We start from the raw sequence: 17,657 nt of genomic DNA, 5'->3' as shown, positions 1-17,657 counted from the left end.
TGCAATTCATGTATCTAACAAAAGACCAGTATCCAGAAAGAATAAGTCAAACAACCCAATTTTAAAATGGGCAACAGGGGGCTTCCCTGGTGGCGCAGTGGTTAAGAATCCACCTGCCAGTGCAGGGGACACAGGTTCAAGCCCTGGTCTGGGAGGATCCCACATGCCGCAGAGCAGCTAAGACCGTGCACCACAACTACTGAGCCTGCGCTTTAGAGCCCACGAGCCACAACTACTGAAGCCCGCATGCCTAGAGCCCGTGCTCCGCAACAAGAGAAGCCACCGCTGTGAGAAGCCCGTGCACGGCAACGAAGAGTAGCCCCCGCTCACCGCAACTAGAGAAAGCCCACGTGCAGCAACGAAGACCCAACGCAGCCATAAACTAATTAATTAATTAATTTTTTTAAAGGAATAAGATTGTCAGAGCTGCAAGGGATTTTTAAAAAATAAAATAAAATAAAATGGGCAACAGACTTGAAAAGACGTTTCACAAAGGAAAATATACGGAAAGCCAATAAGAACATGAAAATGTGCTCAACAGCATGGGTCATCGGACAAATGCAAATCGAAGCCAGAATGAGATCGCCACACACCCACCAGAGTGACTACGTTATGAAAGAGACAGCACCGAACGCTGGTGGGGATGCGGGGCACCCAGAACGCTCAGACGCTGCTGGTGGGAGTGTCTGATACAGTCGCTTGGAGAAAAGAGCTAGCGTTTTCCCACAAATCTAAACAGATACCTATCCTCTGGCTCGACAATTCTACTCCTTGGTATCTACACAAGAGAAATGGAAGCATATGTCCACAAAACCTTGTATAAGAATCTTTATTCAGGAGACCCCCAAAATGGAAACAGCCAGGGGCCCATGAACAGAAGAGCTAAAACAAAAAAACCCAGAGAAAGGTCATGCAATGAACACTATACAGCAATCACGGAACAACTACTGTTACCTGGGGCAACATGGGTACACCTGAAAAATATATACGTAGTCAAACTGGCAAAATTCATTTATAGTAGAAAAAAATCAGAAATTTGGTTGCTCCCAGGGCAGCGGAGGCAGACTCCGATCGGGAAAGGGCATGCAGGGGTGATCGTGATGTTCTACACTCTGATAGGAGCCGGGATACAGAGAGCGGTACCCTTAAGATCTGTGCGTTTCAGGGTACATACATCTTACCTCAAAGAAAGAAAAAGAACCATAAACAAAGACTGGCCTCTGGTTAGTGAGAAGCAAGCTGAAGTGTTTACAGGGTAACGTGGACAGATGCCAGCAACTGATTTTGAAACTCATGCAAAAATACCACACGGAGTGCTGGTGGCTAGAGGGAGGGGAGTGTGAGGACGCAGAGAGCAGAATGTGCCCCGCAGAATCAAGGTGGTGGGTGTGCGAGCGTTCACACCGTAATCTTTCCTGTGTGTTTGAAAGTTTTCATAGTAAAAATTTGGGAAGTTTTAAAAGAGACTGAGAGATATCAACCAGAAATAGGGAAGAAAGAAGAGGTGGCAGGAGACCCCTCCCCGAAGCCCAGAGCTCTCAAACCTCGCTTTCTTGGCCCGGTTTAGGACCACCCCGGGCGAGGTCTGCAGAGCTCCAGCCCCGGTGCCAGGGGAGGTGCCGTCCTCACCTACTTCCCGTGCTCCCCACCTGTCACTTCCGTCGCTGCAGCAGACGCAGTGAGTGGAAATAACACCTGGGCAGCCTCTTCTCACAAATTCAGCGAAAATGAAAACCCAGCAGGCGCTGGGCTCTTGAGGGCCTGCACCGCCACCTCCTGGAAGAAAGGCTTCCTGCACCTGAATTCCTGCCCCTTTTGGGGGTTCGGCTTCACTGCGGTCCCCTCGCTCCCTTCCAAGGCTCAGCCAGGCCCCAACTGCAGTAAATCCTCGGGTGAGATGCATGGAGGATGCACGTCTCGAGAACCCGGGCCCCTCTGTCCACACCTCCTCAGAAGGATGGATGCAGCCTCCCCTTCCGCTCCCAGCTGCTCTCTACAAGCTGGAGGGTGGCGAGGGCTACGGGGCATTCCTGGAGGTACGCACCCCCCCCAACACACGTCACAGAGGCACAGCCCAAGACCACCCTCTCCAGGTGGGGAACAAGCCCCCAGCCCGCAATCACCCCCAGCCCCTTCCCTCTCTCTCGGACACGGCGACATCAGGATTAGGACACTCTAAAGACCCTTGAACTTGGAAAAACATTGGAAACAGTCATTCTAAAGCTATAGTTCTTTATAGTTATTATCAGATAACAATAAACCGACATCTCCCAGGGCGGGCATGGCTGAGGGCCCTGCATCCTTGGATGGAATACGCCACCTGGAGAAGGAACCTGGGCCCCGGGGGAGGGACAAGCCGGCCAGAGCTGAGCTGGGCGGATGGTGGGGGGCAAAGTCCAGACTGAGGGCTGCCCATTGTGGACGTCAGGGAAAACAGGGCCAGAGAAGGACGCGGGCCTGAGCAGAGCCATGGAAAGGGAGGCCTCGGGCCGTGCACTGAGCCCCTGTGCTGACAGTCACACCTGTACTGCCCCCACCAGATGCCCCGCAGGTGGTTGAGGTCTTGCTCTCTGAGTAGCAAGCAGGGCTCTTGGGGCTTTGACCAAAACGTCCCCTCTGTGCGGTGGGGTGTCCTGTCAGGGAAGCCCTTGAATCTCCTTTGTCCCCAAGCCCCACCCAGCCTTCTCCAGGTGAGCAGAAACAGTGCCAGGAAAGGCCAGAGGGAGAATCCAGGCTGCCCAAGGGCCAACTTCAAGATGCCCCGGAAACGGGAGCGGAGAAGCAGCATCTCAGGCCACTCCGGCAGGAGGGGAGGGTCGGCGCCCTGACCCATGAGCCACATCATGGTCACACGTTCCCAGAAGCACCTCTTCTCTGACACCCGAGCCCTGGGGGCTGCAGCCAGCAGAGCAGGCCAGGTGCCCAGGCTCCCTGGGCAGCTCCTTCCTGCTGCACCAGCTCTGGATGCGGGACAGGGCCAGGCTCTGTGCGGAGGGGCCACAGGCTCGAGGGAGCGCCAGAGCAGAGAGGCACACACGGGCACTCTAACGGTGCGTGCGTCCTGAACTTCCCTGCACCTGCCTCGCTGGGTGGCAAGGGACACAGAGGGAACACGGTGGGCCCCGGGGGAGCAGCGCAGGGTCTGAAGGAGAAGAGGCAGGAGGTAGGGAGAGCAGCTGGGAGGGCCAGTCTGGGCCAGAGGAGAGGGTTGGCCCCAGAGGGGAGAGAAGGGATGCAGAGGCCAGCGAGTGGAAGAGGCACAAAGGGAGCCCCAGTGGGACCCGGAGCTGGGACAGAGCGGGAGGGGAGGAGCCGCAGCCCAAGGTCACAACAGGCTCAGCCCCCAGCCCTGCCTGCCTGGCCACCTCGCTTCTCCTGCCCCAGGAACCGGGCACCAGGCCAGAATCCCCGGGCCTCGGCTACTGCTCCATTGTGGGAAGAGGCTCTGACTCACCCCAGCTCTGAGGGCCAGTGGGATGCCCTGGAAAACATTCTGTACTTCCAGGCCTCCCCCAGAGTCAGGGGCCCAGAGCTGGGGAGAAACCTGAGGCTCAGAGGGCCCAGTGGGATGGGACGGTGTCCTCAGACACACTGGCCACTACCCCACCTGGGGGCATGAGCAGGCATGTGTGATATCCCTGCCAGCGAGTCAGGACCCAGGAGATACAAAGTGAGGAGGCCCCGAGTCATGCTTCCCCTGAGGCTGTCCGCTCCTCGGGTCACCTTCCCAGGACTCAGGCCACCCCACCCTCGGCCAAGCACGCACCAAACCACAGCCTCTGCGCTCAGAGGCCGCAAGCACTCCCTCCTAAAGATAGCAGCCCACGGGGCAGGACTGGGCAGGGCTGGCCAACATGTCAGGGTGTCCAGCGGCCTCTTCAACCACCAGGGTCCACCCAGCAATCAGAGGTCCTCCCTCTCCAGCTGCATAGAGTGACGGTGATGGCCACCCCTCCAGGTCCCAGTGCTTCTCCTCCCTGCCTGCTACAGGCGAGTCTCAGTGGCCACGGGGCACTCAGGTCCTGCCACTTTCTCCACCCAGCACACTGAGGAGAGAAACGAACTCTCGCCAGGGCCTCCGAGGCCTGGCATGACCTGGCCCCGCCTATCTTGCTGGTCTCAGACTTGCCCCTCTCCTCCAACAATGCAGTCCAGCCACTCGCACCTCCGTGATGTTCTAACCTCAGGGCCTTTGCACTTGCTGTTCCCTTTGCCTGAATGTCCTTCCTCTGGATCTTGACCTGTCAGGTCCTTCTGGACACGTAAGTTTCAGCTCAATGTCACCCCCTCAAGGAAGGTGTCCATTAATACACACCCACATACACCCACACCCACACCCACACCCACACCCACACACACACACACCTACCAACAATCACATCACATCACCTGTTCTTTGCTTCTTCATCTAAAGTCATCAATTGATGTGTTTATTGGTTAGCTGTCTGACATCTAGCTCAGACTGCCAGCCCCAAAGGAGCAGGGTACTGGCTCCTCACTGTAGGTCAAGAACCCAGGAGACGTCTCGGCTGCACGTAGTACGACCTCAATAAATATTTGCCAGATAATTGGGACGACAGGTGTCTAGTGGTCCTGCGAACAGCCACCCGGAGACATCAGGACCTGAGGTGAACGTAAAGCGGAGGACAGAGACAGAGGTCACTGATTGTCCACACTCGCTGGCGGGAGGGAGAATCGGGACCACGCAGAGGAACGGGCTCTGGCGTGTGGGCTCCTGCCACGTAGAGCTGGGCGGCTCTTCACACCCACCTACCTGCTCCAGCAGACAGGCCCAGCCCCAAAGCATTTTCAACTTTTCATAGAAAAGTTTCAGAGCTGGTGCCTCTTTGCTAATTTCCAAGGGGTGTGTTGCTTTGTTTATTCAGCTTTGCTCAAGTCAGTTTCCTCATTTGCTAAAAAAAAAAAAAAAAAAACTTAACTACTGCACCACTTCCCTGGTGGCGCAGTAGTTAAGAATCCGCCTGCCAGTGCAGGGCACACGGGTTCAATCCCTGGTCCGGGAAGATCCCACGTGCCACGGAGCAACTAAGCCTGCACGCCACAACTACTGAGCCCACGCGCAGCAACTACTGAAGCTCGCGTGCCTAGAGCCCGTGCTCCGCAACAAGAGAAGCCGCCGCAATGAGAAGCCCATGCACCACAACGAAGAGTAGCTCCCGCTGGCCACAACTAGAGAAAGCCGCGTGCAGCAACAAAGACCCAACGCAGCCAAAAATAAATAAATACATACATACGTACATACCTTAAAAAGAAAAAAGAAAGAAGAGGGAGGGAAGATCAGAAGATCTAAGGCAGGTCCCAAGCCCACAGGCAGAGAGGGGTCTCCAGGAGCTGAAATCTGCATTGCTATCTGTCCTGAGTTCATACGAGGCCTGGGGCCCCAAACAGTCTCCAAACATGAGCCTCTGGTTAAGAGGAAATCTGTCCAGTTTCTCCGTTGGGTCCCACCCCCACCCCGCGCCCAGCCCAATGGGAGCAGAACTGACATGAGGGCGGTGAAGGCGGGACGGTGGTCCAGGGGACTTCGGGCAAGGCGGTTTAGGTGGTAGCTTCCGGACAGAGGTTTGTGCCCGGATGGGAAGGGAGACAATGGGGATGACCAGCTCCGAGCAGGAGGCAGACGGAGTCTAGCATCGCAGAAGCGAAGAGGGAGAATGGGGCTGGAGGAGGCTTCCTGAGATGCAGCATGGGGACAGACCAACAGACACTGACACACAGACAGTCAGTCTCACACGCAGGCTGGGCACTGAAACCACTGAGAATAGGAGGCCCACCTGAGAGTGGACCCCAGGAGACCCCAGGCTGGCCTCCTCGTCAGTCCAGAAGGACACAGGCCTGGGCTGCCTCGGGCAGAGCACATGTCCAGCCATGCCCAGGGCCGGAGCTGAGGCTCCCTGGCCAGCCTGAGGGGATGGTCAAGGCCAGCCCAACCCAGGATTTCCCCACTTCCTGCCACCTCACCCAGTGAAGCCAGCCTGGGTGTGAAAAAAAAAAAAAAAAAATCAAGAGCCCAGGACGAAAACTTGGAGCCTAATCTCACACCACGTACAAAGTTAACTCAAAATGGATCAAAGGCCTAAACGCAAGAGCTAAAACTGTAAAACTCTTAGAAAGAAACACAGGGGGAAAGGCTTGTGACGTTGGGTGCGACGCTAAAAGCACAGGCACTAAAAGAAAACGTAGATAAATTGAGCTTCATCGAAGTGCAAAACTTTTGTGCATCAAAGGAGACTCTCAGCAGAAGGAAAAGGAAACACACGGAATGGGAGAAAATATTTACAAATCGTATGTCTGATGAGGAATTAATATCCAGAACATGTTTTTAAAAACTTCTACAACTCAATCACACACACACACACAAAGCCAATTTAAAATCTGACAAAGGACTTGAATAGACATTTCTCCGAAGAAGACATACAGATGCCAACAGGCACATGGGAAGATCAGCATCACTAATCATTAGAGAAATGCAAATCAGAACTGCCATGAGGTACCACCTCACACTTATCAGAATGGCTGTTACATATATATTTTTAAAAATAACATGTGTTCAGGAGGATGTGGAGAAATTAGAACCCATGGGCACTGCTGGTGGGAATGTAAAATGGTATAGTTGCAGTGACAAGCAGTACGGTGGTTCCCCCCAAAATCAAACATAGAACTACCATATGGTCCAGCAATTCTGCTTCTGGGTATATACCCAAAATATTTGAAAGCAAGGACTCAGGCAAGTACCTATACATACATGTTTATGGCGGCAATTTTCATAATAGCCAAAAGGTGGAAACCACCCAAATGTCTACCCATAGATCAACAGAGAAACAAAATGTGGTCTATCATATAATGGAATATTATTCTGCCTTAAACAGGAGGAGACTCTGACACCTGCTACAGCATGGAGGAACCATGAAGTCATTAAGTGAAATAAGTCAGTCACAAAAAAGACAAATGTGCATGATTCCACGTATATGAGGAAACTGGAATAGTCAAATTCATAGAGACAGAAAGCAGAAGGGTGTTTGTCAGGGTCAGGTCAGAGGGGGCAAAGAGGAGGTAGTGTTTAATGGAGTTTCACTTTGGGAAGATGAAAAAGTCCTGGAGATGGATGGACGGTTGCACAACCATGTGAACGCACTTAATGCCACTGAACTGTACACCTAAAAATTATAGAAAAGATACATTTTATACATTTTATATCATATGATATCGCTTATATGTGGAATCTAAAAAAATAGGACAAATGAACTTATTTACAAAACAGAAACAGAGTCACAGACGTAGAAAACAAACTTATGGTTACTGGGGGAAATGGGGAAAAGGATAATTAGGAGGTTGGGATTGACATATACACACTACTATACATAAAATAGGTAACTAATAAGGACCTACTGTAGAGCACAGGGAACTCTACTCAGTACTCTGTAATGGCCTGTACGGGAAAAGAATCTAAAAAAGAGTGGATATGTGTATATGTATAACTGATTCACTTTGCTGTTCACCTGAAACTAATACAACCTTGTAAATCAACTATACTCCAATAAAATTTTTTTTAAAAGAGGTACATTTTATGTTGTGTACATTTTACCACGATGCTTTAAAAAGGAGTCCAGAGCCGCAGGCACCCCAGGTCCTTATAGTACAGAATGGCTGCAGTGACCACTCAGGACAGTCCCAGTCTCACACTATGATGCTATTGAAGGTGGTTCTTTAATGCGTAACAGCGTGATTGTCATGCCATTCCTTAGTAAGACTTTACATAGAAATAAATCCTCTAATCAGGAAAAGTTTTGGACAGACCGATTTGGAGCTCAAAGAAAAAAAAATTACAAGGCACCAGGCGAAGGTGCCCTTATCGGGCAGGCGGACCCAGGTACCAAAGCCCTCCATCCTAGGTCCACTCTGTCCCCAGGGCCTGCCCCAGGCCTCACCCCCACCAGCAGGGAACACAAGGCAACTCCGGCAAGAAGGTGCCTGGAAGGGGGGTGGGCAGGCTTCTGCAGTTCTCATGGGGCTGAGCTTCCCACACCCCACCAGGGGTAGGGGACCCCATGGCCAGAGTGGGGGATGGCAAGTGATCTTGGGACATGGAATCAGCCTGTGCATCCAGGATGCATGGGGACTGGAGTGGGTTGAATGGTGCCCTGCCCCCCAAATTCATGTTCACCTGGAATCTGTGCATGTGGACCTATTTGGAAAAAGGGTCTTGCAGATGTCATTAGGATAAGGTTCTAGAATTTTGGTCCTCCTGGATTATCCGAGGGGGCCCTAAATCCAGGAACAAGTGTCCTTATAAGAGAGAAGCAGAGGGAGATTTGAGACACAGAAGAAGGCTGTGTGACAACAGAGGCAGAGACTGGAGAGAGGCATCCACCAGCCGAGGATGCCAAGGGGCGCCGGCTGCCGCCAGAAGCCAGGAGAGAGGCCTGGAAGGGATGCTCCCTCGGGGCCTCCTGAAGGAACCAAGCCTCGGACACCTTGAATTTGGACTTCTGGCCTCCAGAGCTGGGAGAGGATCAACTGCTGTCGTGGTAAGCTCCCCAAGCGGTGGTACTTGGTTATAGCAGCCCCAGGAAACCAAGGCCCTCGTCAGTCAGAGGTGGAAGAGGCAGAGGGCCAGGAGGGCCTCGGGCCAAGCTTCTCATCTTGGAGACGAGGAGAGTGAAGCCCTGGCAGAGAGGGTCCAGGAAGCTGATGACCGCAGCAGCTGTCCAGGCCAAGAGTATGAAATGCCCGGGACCCAGAGGCAAGAGGGTGCAGCAGAGTGAGGACTGAGGCACGCCGCCCACGGTGGGGGCTGTCCAGCTCCCTGCCCTCCCATGACCGTGACACAGGACCCCCCCCCCCCCGCCCCCGAGCAGAGCAGAGTGCCAGCTCTCTCCTCCCGGGTGCAGTGCAGCCCGGCCCTTCCAGGCCCCCGCGCCAACCTTCCTGACCGAGCAGAGAAACGTCCACATTCTCTGCAGACAGCTCACCGCGTGGCCCTTCCCACCCTCCCCGAGGCCTAGCTGAGCTAAGTCACAGCCCCTCAGTGGAAAGTTCCCTTCCTGGAGAGTCTCCCTGCTGAAACACAAGCACTTGGAACAAGATAAAACTGCTTGATTTGTAAAAGCCACAAAGCCAGTCCAGAACAAGGAAAAAAGGCCGACCCTTGGCTGGAAGAAGCGGCCTGTGTCTCAGCGGCCAGTCACTGCTCCGTGACTCATCCCCGCCCGGCTGACGAGCCCTCCGGCATCTTCCCAGGGCAAGGCCGCAGCCTCGAGAGGGCTGGAGGCTGCCTGACTGCAGAAGAGGACCCAGGGCCCACGTCCCAAACCAAGTGGGAGCTAGGTGCTCGCGAGAGACGGAGGAGGGAGAGCTGAGGTCTCCTGAGGCCGCCCGCACCTGTCCCAAACCCCCTCCTCACCAGCCCCTCCTGGACAGCTGCTGGGCAGCGGCCCAGAGTCAGCCAGACACGCCTTAAATGCCAGCCCAGTGGGCCACGAGCAGTGACAGCTACTTCTGGAAGCTGGCGGGTGGGGCGTCTGGCCAGACAGGCCCCCGTCCACACACACGCTTGGCATCGTGGCCCCCAGCCCCACAGCCGCCCGGTGCGGACTGAGGCCGCCACAACTGTCTTACGCTGTCACAGAGGGGCAGTGCCCTTGAGAAGCAGGCCGCAGCCGGCGGGGTCCCCAGAACAGGCTCAGAAGCCCGCCGCTGGCTGTAGGGATGCGGCCTCAAGGCCGTGCTGATCCAACTCCCTCCCTTTACAGGTTGGGAAACTGAGCCCAGGGCTGCAGAGCGAGACTTGCCCAGGGACTGCTTAAGCTCTGAGTTACAAGTAAAGACGAAGGTCAAGGTCTAACCAGGTTTGAGAAACATGGGGAGACAGCCTGGGGACTTCTCTCTTCTGGAACCAGTTTCTAACCGAGCTTTGAAAGAAGTATTTTTTAATGAAAATGCATCCAAATGAGGATTTCATAGAAAGTACCCATTTCTCCTCAGGCACGTCCTGGGAGAAGGTCCCTACTTCACCCGTCGCCGTGCTGTCCTCGGCCGAGGGCGTGGTGCTCAACACTTATGAAGGCACAGAGCGGACTGTTTGTTCAGTTCATGAAAAGCTCCTCAAGTTCACTTAGCCCGGGAGGTTGCAAGACGTTGCCACTGCTTCTGATTCCCCCAAGGACCCCCTTCCAGCCTCCGAGCCCTGCCTCTCTGGTCCCCTGGTGGTCACCCAGCTGGGCCTCGGCTTGGTCATCTGTTAAATGAAGGCTGGGCCGGAGGCCCCTGGCAGCCAGGCCAATGGAGTAACCATCCTCCCTGGTCCCACAGCCTGCAGCCCTTGCCAGCCGGAGAGCACGGCACCCTGGCTAGCGCCCCGTCCGCCCCAGCTGGCCCGCGTCACTGAGCTCAAACACACATGAGATGCGGTCCCACCAGCCGTGCCTTCCGCCAGTCTCCATGGCTGCCCCACCTCCTGTGGTCAGTCGCAGTGCCCGTTTGTGTGCCCTGCAGCACAGACGTGCACGCGCACACACGCACCCCGCTGGCAGCTCCCCTGCCTGTGGCTGCCCCATCAGCCCTGACATCACACTGGGATCTGATCAGCCCCTGGAGCAGCAGGCAAGGGGCTATCTTCAGAGGAGACACTGACATGCGCCTTCCTTCCCTCTGGCCTCTTGGGGAGCCCCCCCTGCAACACACACAGTGGCAAACAACAGACCAAGCCAGTGGCACTTGGGGAGCGACATTCTTATCCTCACTTTGACCCAGGGGTCATCTTGGAGCACCTGAAGCCCAGAGGCTGATGCCCCAGGACGTCTCAGGCCTGCACAGTGTACCCCAGCACCTGGCTTGAGGGGTGTGCCGTAGCAGCAGGCCCCATAATGAATGGGAATTATTCGTGATGATATCAGATGCTGACACGGGACACCAAGCCCGAGAAAGAGGGGCTTCTAACCGGGGTGACTTAGGAGGGGCGGCCTCTTTTCTCTCCACTGCTTGGTTCTTGCCCCGATGGGTCTGAGCCCGCTCCAAAGTGACCCACTTGGCCTCGATCCCACACAGGGTGCGGGGACCGATCCAGGGACCTGCAAGGTCCCTCCAGCCCGAGGACCAGCCATCTGCCCTCACTCCTTGCCCCAACGTGACATTCTGATGTTCTGATCAGTGATTCTGCCCCAGAATCTGAGCAGAGCCCACGGCTCCGCTCTTCCCGTCCTAAATCAATCCCATCCAACCACGTGGACGATCATTGCTACCCCCTCTCTGTCCACGGTGCCCAGGTGAGTACAGGACCCCAATGACACCAGCACCTCCAAGTGGGAGTCACCTTGGTCAACTCCCCCAAGCTTCCGGCAGAATAGAATAAGCTCTCTCCGCTGTACGTGTGCATACGCGCACGCGCGCGCGCGCGCACACACACAGGCATTTGCACATCTTGTTTGGGCACCGGGAGCTCCCGGCCCTGTAATCAACTCCCGGGAAGGCACCGAAATGCTATTTCAGGGAGGAGACCAAGGCGGCCTTGAAGACGGACTTTGGCTGGCAGCGAACAAACAAACCACACAGCGGACAAACCACAGTCGGCATCCCGGTGCCGCCACCCCGGACCCCAGCGCCAGAAGCAGGTCCCCCCACCCTTTCCCAGACTTCGGCGCCCACAGTCTCAGCATTCACGGCCGTCTTAAGATGCAAAAGTGGCACATTGGGAAATGAAAGAGAAATAGTGAGGGGACGGAGAGCCGAGTTTAAATAAAAGCCCGGCTTAGCGAAGCTTCACTTTTGGAACATTACGTCCCAGGACCTCAGAACAGTCAAGAGGAAAAGAAATATGTCCACAAAAATGAGTCAAAGTGACCCTTGGGTGCTTATTTCCCGAAGCATAAAGAAAGTTGTGAGTTAAGGGGAAGGGGCAGCCGGGGGAGGAGGGCCGCTTGCCTACCTGTGATCCGGTCTCTCTCCATCACTACGGATATATTTAGCAGCAGGCGGGAGTCCCGGCGTCCCCCTTTCCAGAGGCGTCCTCCCCTTTCTCACCCCGTCGCCCTCCCTCTTTCTGCCTCCTCTCCTCCTCCTCCAAAAACACTCTTTGTCTGGTCTAATTTCTTCAATCTGTTGCAATCACGAATGCATCCAAATTACCACATTTCCATGTGCTGATCATATGTTTGTGCTCCAAACTGAAGTAGCATTGTCTCTTGGAATCGGGAGGGGAAAGGCAGCGAAGGAGAGAAATAAAAGAAGAGGCGGGAGCAAGGGCCGGACGTGGGCCTTGAAAGGCTCCTGCGGTCCCCAGGGTCCTCCGGGCCGAGGACCGGCCGGCGGGGCTTTGTGCGGTGGCTCCAGAGGTGCAGCGTGCGGCGGCTTCCGGTGCCTTCTCTCCACCCCCTCCAGCCCCTCCGCCCGGGCTCGTCTCGCTGCTCCTTTTTAATATCCACTTGGAGAAGCTTAACTTAGCCTCTTGGAAACCAGCTCACAGAATCAAATTCCTGGAGACTTCCAGAGTCTTTCATTTCCCCCGGCCCGCGATGCTGCGATTTCCTTTGGTTGGAGCGTTTGAAAATCCTGGTTCCTGCCTGCCCGCCTTCCCTTCCCTCCACCTCTGCCGGCCCTTCACTCCCACCCTGACCCGGCCGGAAGGAGGGGCAGTGGCGCCCCAGGCAGGGGCCGAGGGAAGGTTCAGGAACACCTGCCGGGGTTGAGCCCGGAGAAGTCACCCCTGCAGACGCCCGGGTGTGCCGTCCGCCTGCGGAGACAGAGGCAGCTGGCCGTCCCACCCCAGCCGAGAGGGGAGCGCGGGATGGAGACTTCCTGGAAGAGTCCTACCACTTACTCATGAGTCAGTGAGTCTCCAGCTGTCCCCTGGGAGGGAGCGCAGCTCCTCGCCACTGATTTCCCCAGACTCAGCGCCTCTCTGGGAGAGGACACGGGGCCTGGCCGGGCTGGGGGCTCAGCACTGCTCCCTGCTATTCACCTGGGGTCCCGGAACTGCTCAGCTGGCAACTCAGGGGTGGAGGGGGACAGCACGTGGTCAGAGCGAGGGCTGGGGGGCACCTCCTCTGCCCTTTAAGCTTCATTCACCGCAAGGGTTCAGACTGGCAGCCCTCTACCCAAGACACAAAAGCAGGTTTTGTATGCCTAACTGACCCTGTCTAAAGAAAATGTGTATTCGTGCCAATGTTGCAAACGGGCAATTTCACCGAGAACTCCAGATTTTCCTCATCTCTCGGAAAAGGGAGGGCATATAGCCACACGGAATGAGCCTTCCTGCCTGGCCCAAGGGGCCGCCTTGAAGACTGCTACCCTCTTTAGATGAAACCGCGTTTTCTGGATTGCTGTGGTCCCCACAGCCCCATCACTCATTTTCGTTATCTGCCAGCCCCTCCTCCAGGTGACCTCTGAGTTTACAATCCTGCCCTACAGGGCCACATGAGCCACATGTCAACACAAGAGGGCCATGCACACTTCTCTGCTGGATGTCACAAAGTCCCCGTCCCCTCCTGCCCAGGGCAGGACCCCAAATGCAGTCTCCTAGGTAGCAAGGGCATCTTCTTGGGGGTTGGGGGGTGACACCTTCTGGGAGACACCAAATAGCAACACCCCACCCCCAGCAGAGTCTGCAGGACAGCTCCAAAGGTGGCTGCCTGCACAGTGACGGAAGGTGGGCACTGTGGTAGGCTGAACAGTGGCCCCAAAGATCTCACACCCTAATCCCTGGATCCTGTAAACGGGACCTTATTTGGAGAAAAAGTCATTGCAGGTGGGATTAAGTGAAGGGTCTTGAGATGGGAGATTATCCTGAATCAGGGGGTTGGGAGGGTCCTAAATGCCATCATGTGTACTCACATAGAGGGGGGCAGAGGGAGATCTGACACAGAGAGAGAGAAGGGGATGTACAGACGGATCAGAGAGAGATGTGAAGAGGCTGGCCTTGAAGAGTGGAGTGGTGCGGCCACAAGCCCAGGAAGCCTGGCAGCCCGCAGAAGCTGGAGCAGGCAGGGAACAGCTTCTCCCCTAGAGCTCCCCAGGAGCCCGGCCCTGCCGAGACTTGGATTTCAGACTTCCGGCCTCCAGAACTGTGAGAGAATAAATTTCTGTTGACTTAAGCCCCCAAGTTTGTGGTAATTTGTTACATCAGCCACAGGACACTCAAACAGACACCATAGACAGACTTAAGAGCCAGGGCTCCCTGAACGATGTTTTCTGGTGATTATATTTCATTCTAACACATTACAGTAAGCCAACCACCAACAATTAAGTTAGAACAGTGGGAAACAATGGGAATCTTGGAGGTTTTTTGATTTGTTTGTTTAATCTCCTTTCTGATTTTGAAAAAAATATTCCTTATTGTTTTTCTCTGATTATAAACGTACTATATGTTCATTGTATTAGATTTAGCAACTACAGAAAACGTATGAAAAAAGAAACCCCTTTAATGCCACAGGGCACTCTTCGACACCAATTCCCGCTGCGGTGAGCAGGCCCAGGAAGGCCCCACGGAGCGGCAGACCGGGCCAGCTGGGGGGCGGCTGGACCAGGACGAGGAGCCCAGCCGTGGCCTCAGCCATCCTGACCACCTGCTTCAGGTGCCGGCTGCACACGCTGTGCGTTTTGTTGCTGCGGCTGGCGCAGCTGCTGAGCACAGCTTGACCCTCGGTTTTTCTCCGGCATAGTCTGGCTCAGCGTCCTTTCCCCAACCATGCCTAAAACTCCAAACATTCTGGCCCAAGCGGGGGATAATTTGAAACCGAAAACCTGGCAGCACCGATTGGCTCCGACGGGGCCGTGTTAGTCATGAGCCGCGAAGAGGCCAGGCACAGAGGTGGGGTGAGGCCAGGCAGTGGGAGAAGGGGGCGGCCGACCCCCGCTGCTCACTGAGTCCTGGCTTCAGCACTGGCCACTCAGAGGGCAACTGGTCAGCAGGTCAGGGCTCCCCATGTGGCTTCTCCTTCTAGCAGAACAAGACAGGGCTCTGTGGTTACGAAAAACTCTGTCCTGGTCTTTGATTTCAACAAGCATATTAGCATAGTAAACCCGTGAGCAGCCCCAGTGAGGGGGCTGGCTTCTGAACTCAGCACATCCCCACACTGACCAACGCCATATGCCCTGGGGAGGCAGGACCCGCCCCCCGGGCCACAGTTCTGGGAACTCTGCTCGTGCCAGCCAGCAAGCCCCAGCTCCCAGCCACCGGAGCCTGCCCACGTCCTGGGATGGGTACTGTTGCCCAGCAGCCCCTTCCAGACAGTTCTAAAGGCAGTATCTCTACCCTTGAGCCCCACAGACCTGTACCCGTGATCTGCATACTCCCAGCCACCTTCTTTTTGATGTCACCATCACCAGCGAGGAGCCCAGTGCAGGGTAAGGAGGAAGAGTGAGGCCTGTTTTATCTTTAAAGACACTGCTATGCCCCTTTCCACGAAGTGCGTGTGCGCGCCCCAGAGCCTGGCTGGGACGGGACACAGAAGAGGCAATCCCAGTGACCCCTGAACTCCCATCACAAGCCAGGAGGCCTGGGCTGGCCCAGCCATGCGGAAAGGGGGCAAGCACTCCAGGTGAATGTGACACAGGCAGCAGGGGCCTCAGGAGGGGGTTGACAAGAGGGGCACAGCCTTGTTCCTGGGGTACATTCTGGGGAGGGGCCTGTGAGGAGGCGGAGGAAGAGGCGCATTCGGCTGAAAGGACACTTTCTGAGGCTCTGAGCTCAGAATCTCTGCCACCTCTCCCCTCCCCCTCCCCTCATTCAGGTACTTGCGAATCCTCCATAATTAGCTCCAAGCTACAGGGGATGCCCACCTCTCACCTAAAAAAAAAGACTTTTCCGTTCATTTCCTGCTCATCCCCAGACTCCACCACACAGTTTGCTTCCCTGAGTTAAAAATAAAGAAGCTGCATCCCCCAGACCCCCTCCCGCTGACCCTCCTGCAGTCACTGCTACTGTACCTGCCAGCAAGGCGGGCAGCCGGCCGAGACCCTCCAGGGCCGGCCCCAGTCTGGCCGCCAGCAGCCTTCCAGAGCAAGACGAATTCCGGGCCCGGGGCCTGCTGCATTCCTCTCCGGAATCTTCTCTCCACTTTTTATTGCGCCTCAAGTTTCGGCTGTTCCTAAATAAATACGATCCAGCTACTCTCTGCCCTGGGGACTGCTGCAGGGTTTACTGGTGCAAACAGCCTGGGCCGGCCTGTTGCTCTGGGAGTTCTTCCAGGTCAGTGTGGAAGGAAATCTAGACAATGGAGAGAGGCGGCCCAGACAGGGCCAAATTCCACCGCTAACGGCCCTCGTGCTCAGCCATCAATCCCTGGCTGCGGCCCTGCCGGAGCTGGGGGCTGCCGCTTTATTCCTAAAGGCCCCCAGCTGCCCGTACAGAGCAAGGAGGGTCTGGGGCCGTGGAGAGCAGCGTCCTCGATAGAGTCTGCCCCAAGGCCCCTGGGTTTAAACTCTCCGGAATACACGAAAACTCCCCGAAGAGCTGGTGTCTTTCACTTCCTCCTGGGATCCCAACATTCTGTCTGCTCGGCAGCACCCAGTAAAGGCTCTCCGGATGAACGATGAATCTGAAGATGCAGCGTGTGGGCCAATCCAGACCAGTCCTGCCCAGCAGAACTTTCTGCGTTGACGTAAATGCCGCGGACCTGCCGCGTTCAATACGGCAGCCACGTGTGGCCGCTGAGAGCCTACCGTGGGGCCCCTGCTACGGAGGAACTGCGTTTTTCATTTGTATTAAATAAATAATTTAAATGTAAAGACCACCGTGCCTACTGGCTGCCTCTTCTCCTCGTCCTCCCTGGAGACGCGGAGTTCTCCATAAATTTCTTCCCCAGAAGGCAAAGAGAAAGCCTCCTCGTCAACCAAGGCAAAAGAAGGCTGGGATTTTTATTTTAAACTTGTTTTTTTGGCCAATCCCCCCCAGCTTCTCCTATCAAGTTCAATTCAACGATGTTTACTGGCTGCCTGCCCTGTGCCATAGAGCACGGGGTGGGGAGGATAGAGGAATCCCCGCCACCCACCTGCTCACGGGATGGACAGGCTGGGTCAAATCACCCTGGAAAGAGAATGGCTTCCAGAGCTGTGACCCCTCCGAGCAGGGAGGGGAGAGCAGGGGTGAGAGGCTACACAGGGGAGGAAAACCTCACGCTGGGTTTACCGTTTATCCTATGAGAAGGGAAGTAAGGGTTCTTTTGGTCAGAGGACAACCAGGTCTGTTTTAAAGAATCCCGTGGGTGGAGGCTATCACCCAGGCCCAGGCACACAGGCGGGACTGAGTAAAGCCCCCCAAACACCAACTGGACAGGGAGGAGGAGCCTCTGGTGGGGAGAAAGGGGGTGGGGGGTGAGGGGAGACACAGAGGGCTGACTGAGATACGGCCAAGATCACGGGTGGCCCATCCAAGGGCCACCTGGGGGGATGGTGAGTCGACAAGACCTTGGCCACCTGTTGACCTGGGGGGGCTGGGGTGGGGCAGAGGTCAAGGACGACACCGAGACTTGTCACTTGAGTGCCTGGGTGGATGGCGAGGCTGAAACGTGAGAGAAGTGGAGGAGGGGGGGGTGCCAGTGGGAAGGGGGAGTAACAGCTGGGGATGCCTGCGGGGGCCCGGGTGTCAGGTGCACAGTGGCCAAAACTCTGGCGGCCTCTTCCTGGACCAGCTCCTCCACAAA

At 55.6% G+C, this 17,657-nt stretch overlaps 1 protein-coding gene across 2 annotated transcripts in view; it reads right to left on the bottom strand.

The window, feature by feature from the left end:
• The window catches only part of SEPTIN9 (septin 9), a 165,151-nt gene that overhangs the window by 128,027 nt on the left and 19,467 nt on the right, over positions 1-17,657 (bottom strand). Inside the window, exon 1 of one of the 2 annotated variants that reach the window (XM_030837808.2) lies at positions 11,945-11,981. The exons of the other annotated variant lie outside the window; for it this stretch is intronic. Coding sequence (XP_030693668.1) covers positions 11,945-11,966 — 22 coding nt within the window. The 5' untranslated portion in view covers positions 11,967-11,981. Of the gene's footprint in view, positions 1-11,944; positions 11,982-17,657 lie in introns of those variants that run through there. 2 annotated transcript variants of the gene reach the window in all.

Source organism: Globicephala melas, chromosome 20, assembly GCF_963455315.2.
Source record: "Globicephala melas chromosome 20, mGloMel1.2, whole genome shotgun sequence".
Taxonomy (NCBI): Eukaryota; Metazoa; Chordata; class Mammalia; order Artiodactyla; family Delphinidae; genus Globicephala; species Globicephala melas.
Note: the sequence above shows the minus strand (reverse complement) of the source record. Positions and strands in the feature narration are given on the sequence as shown.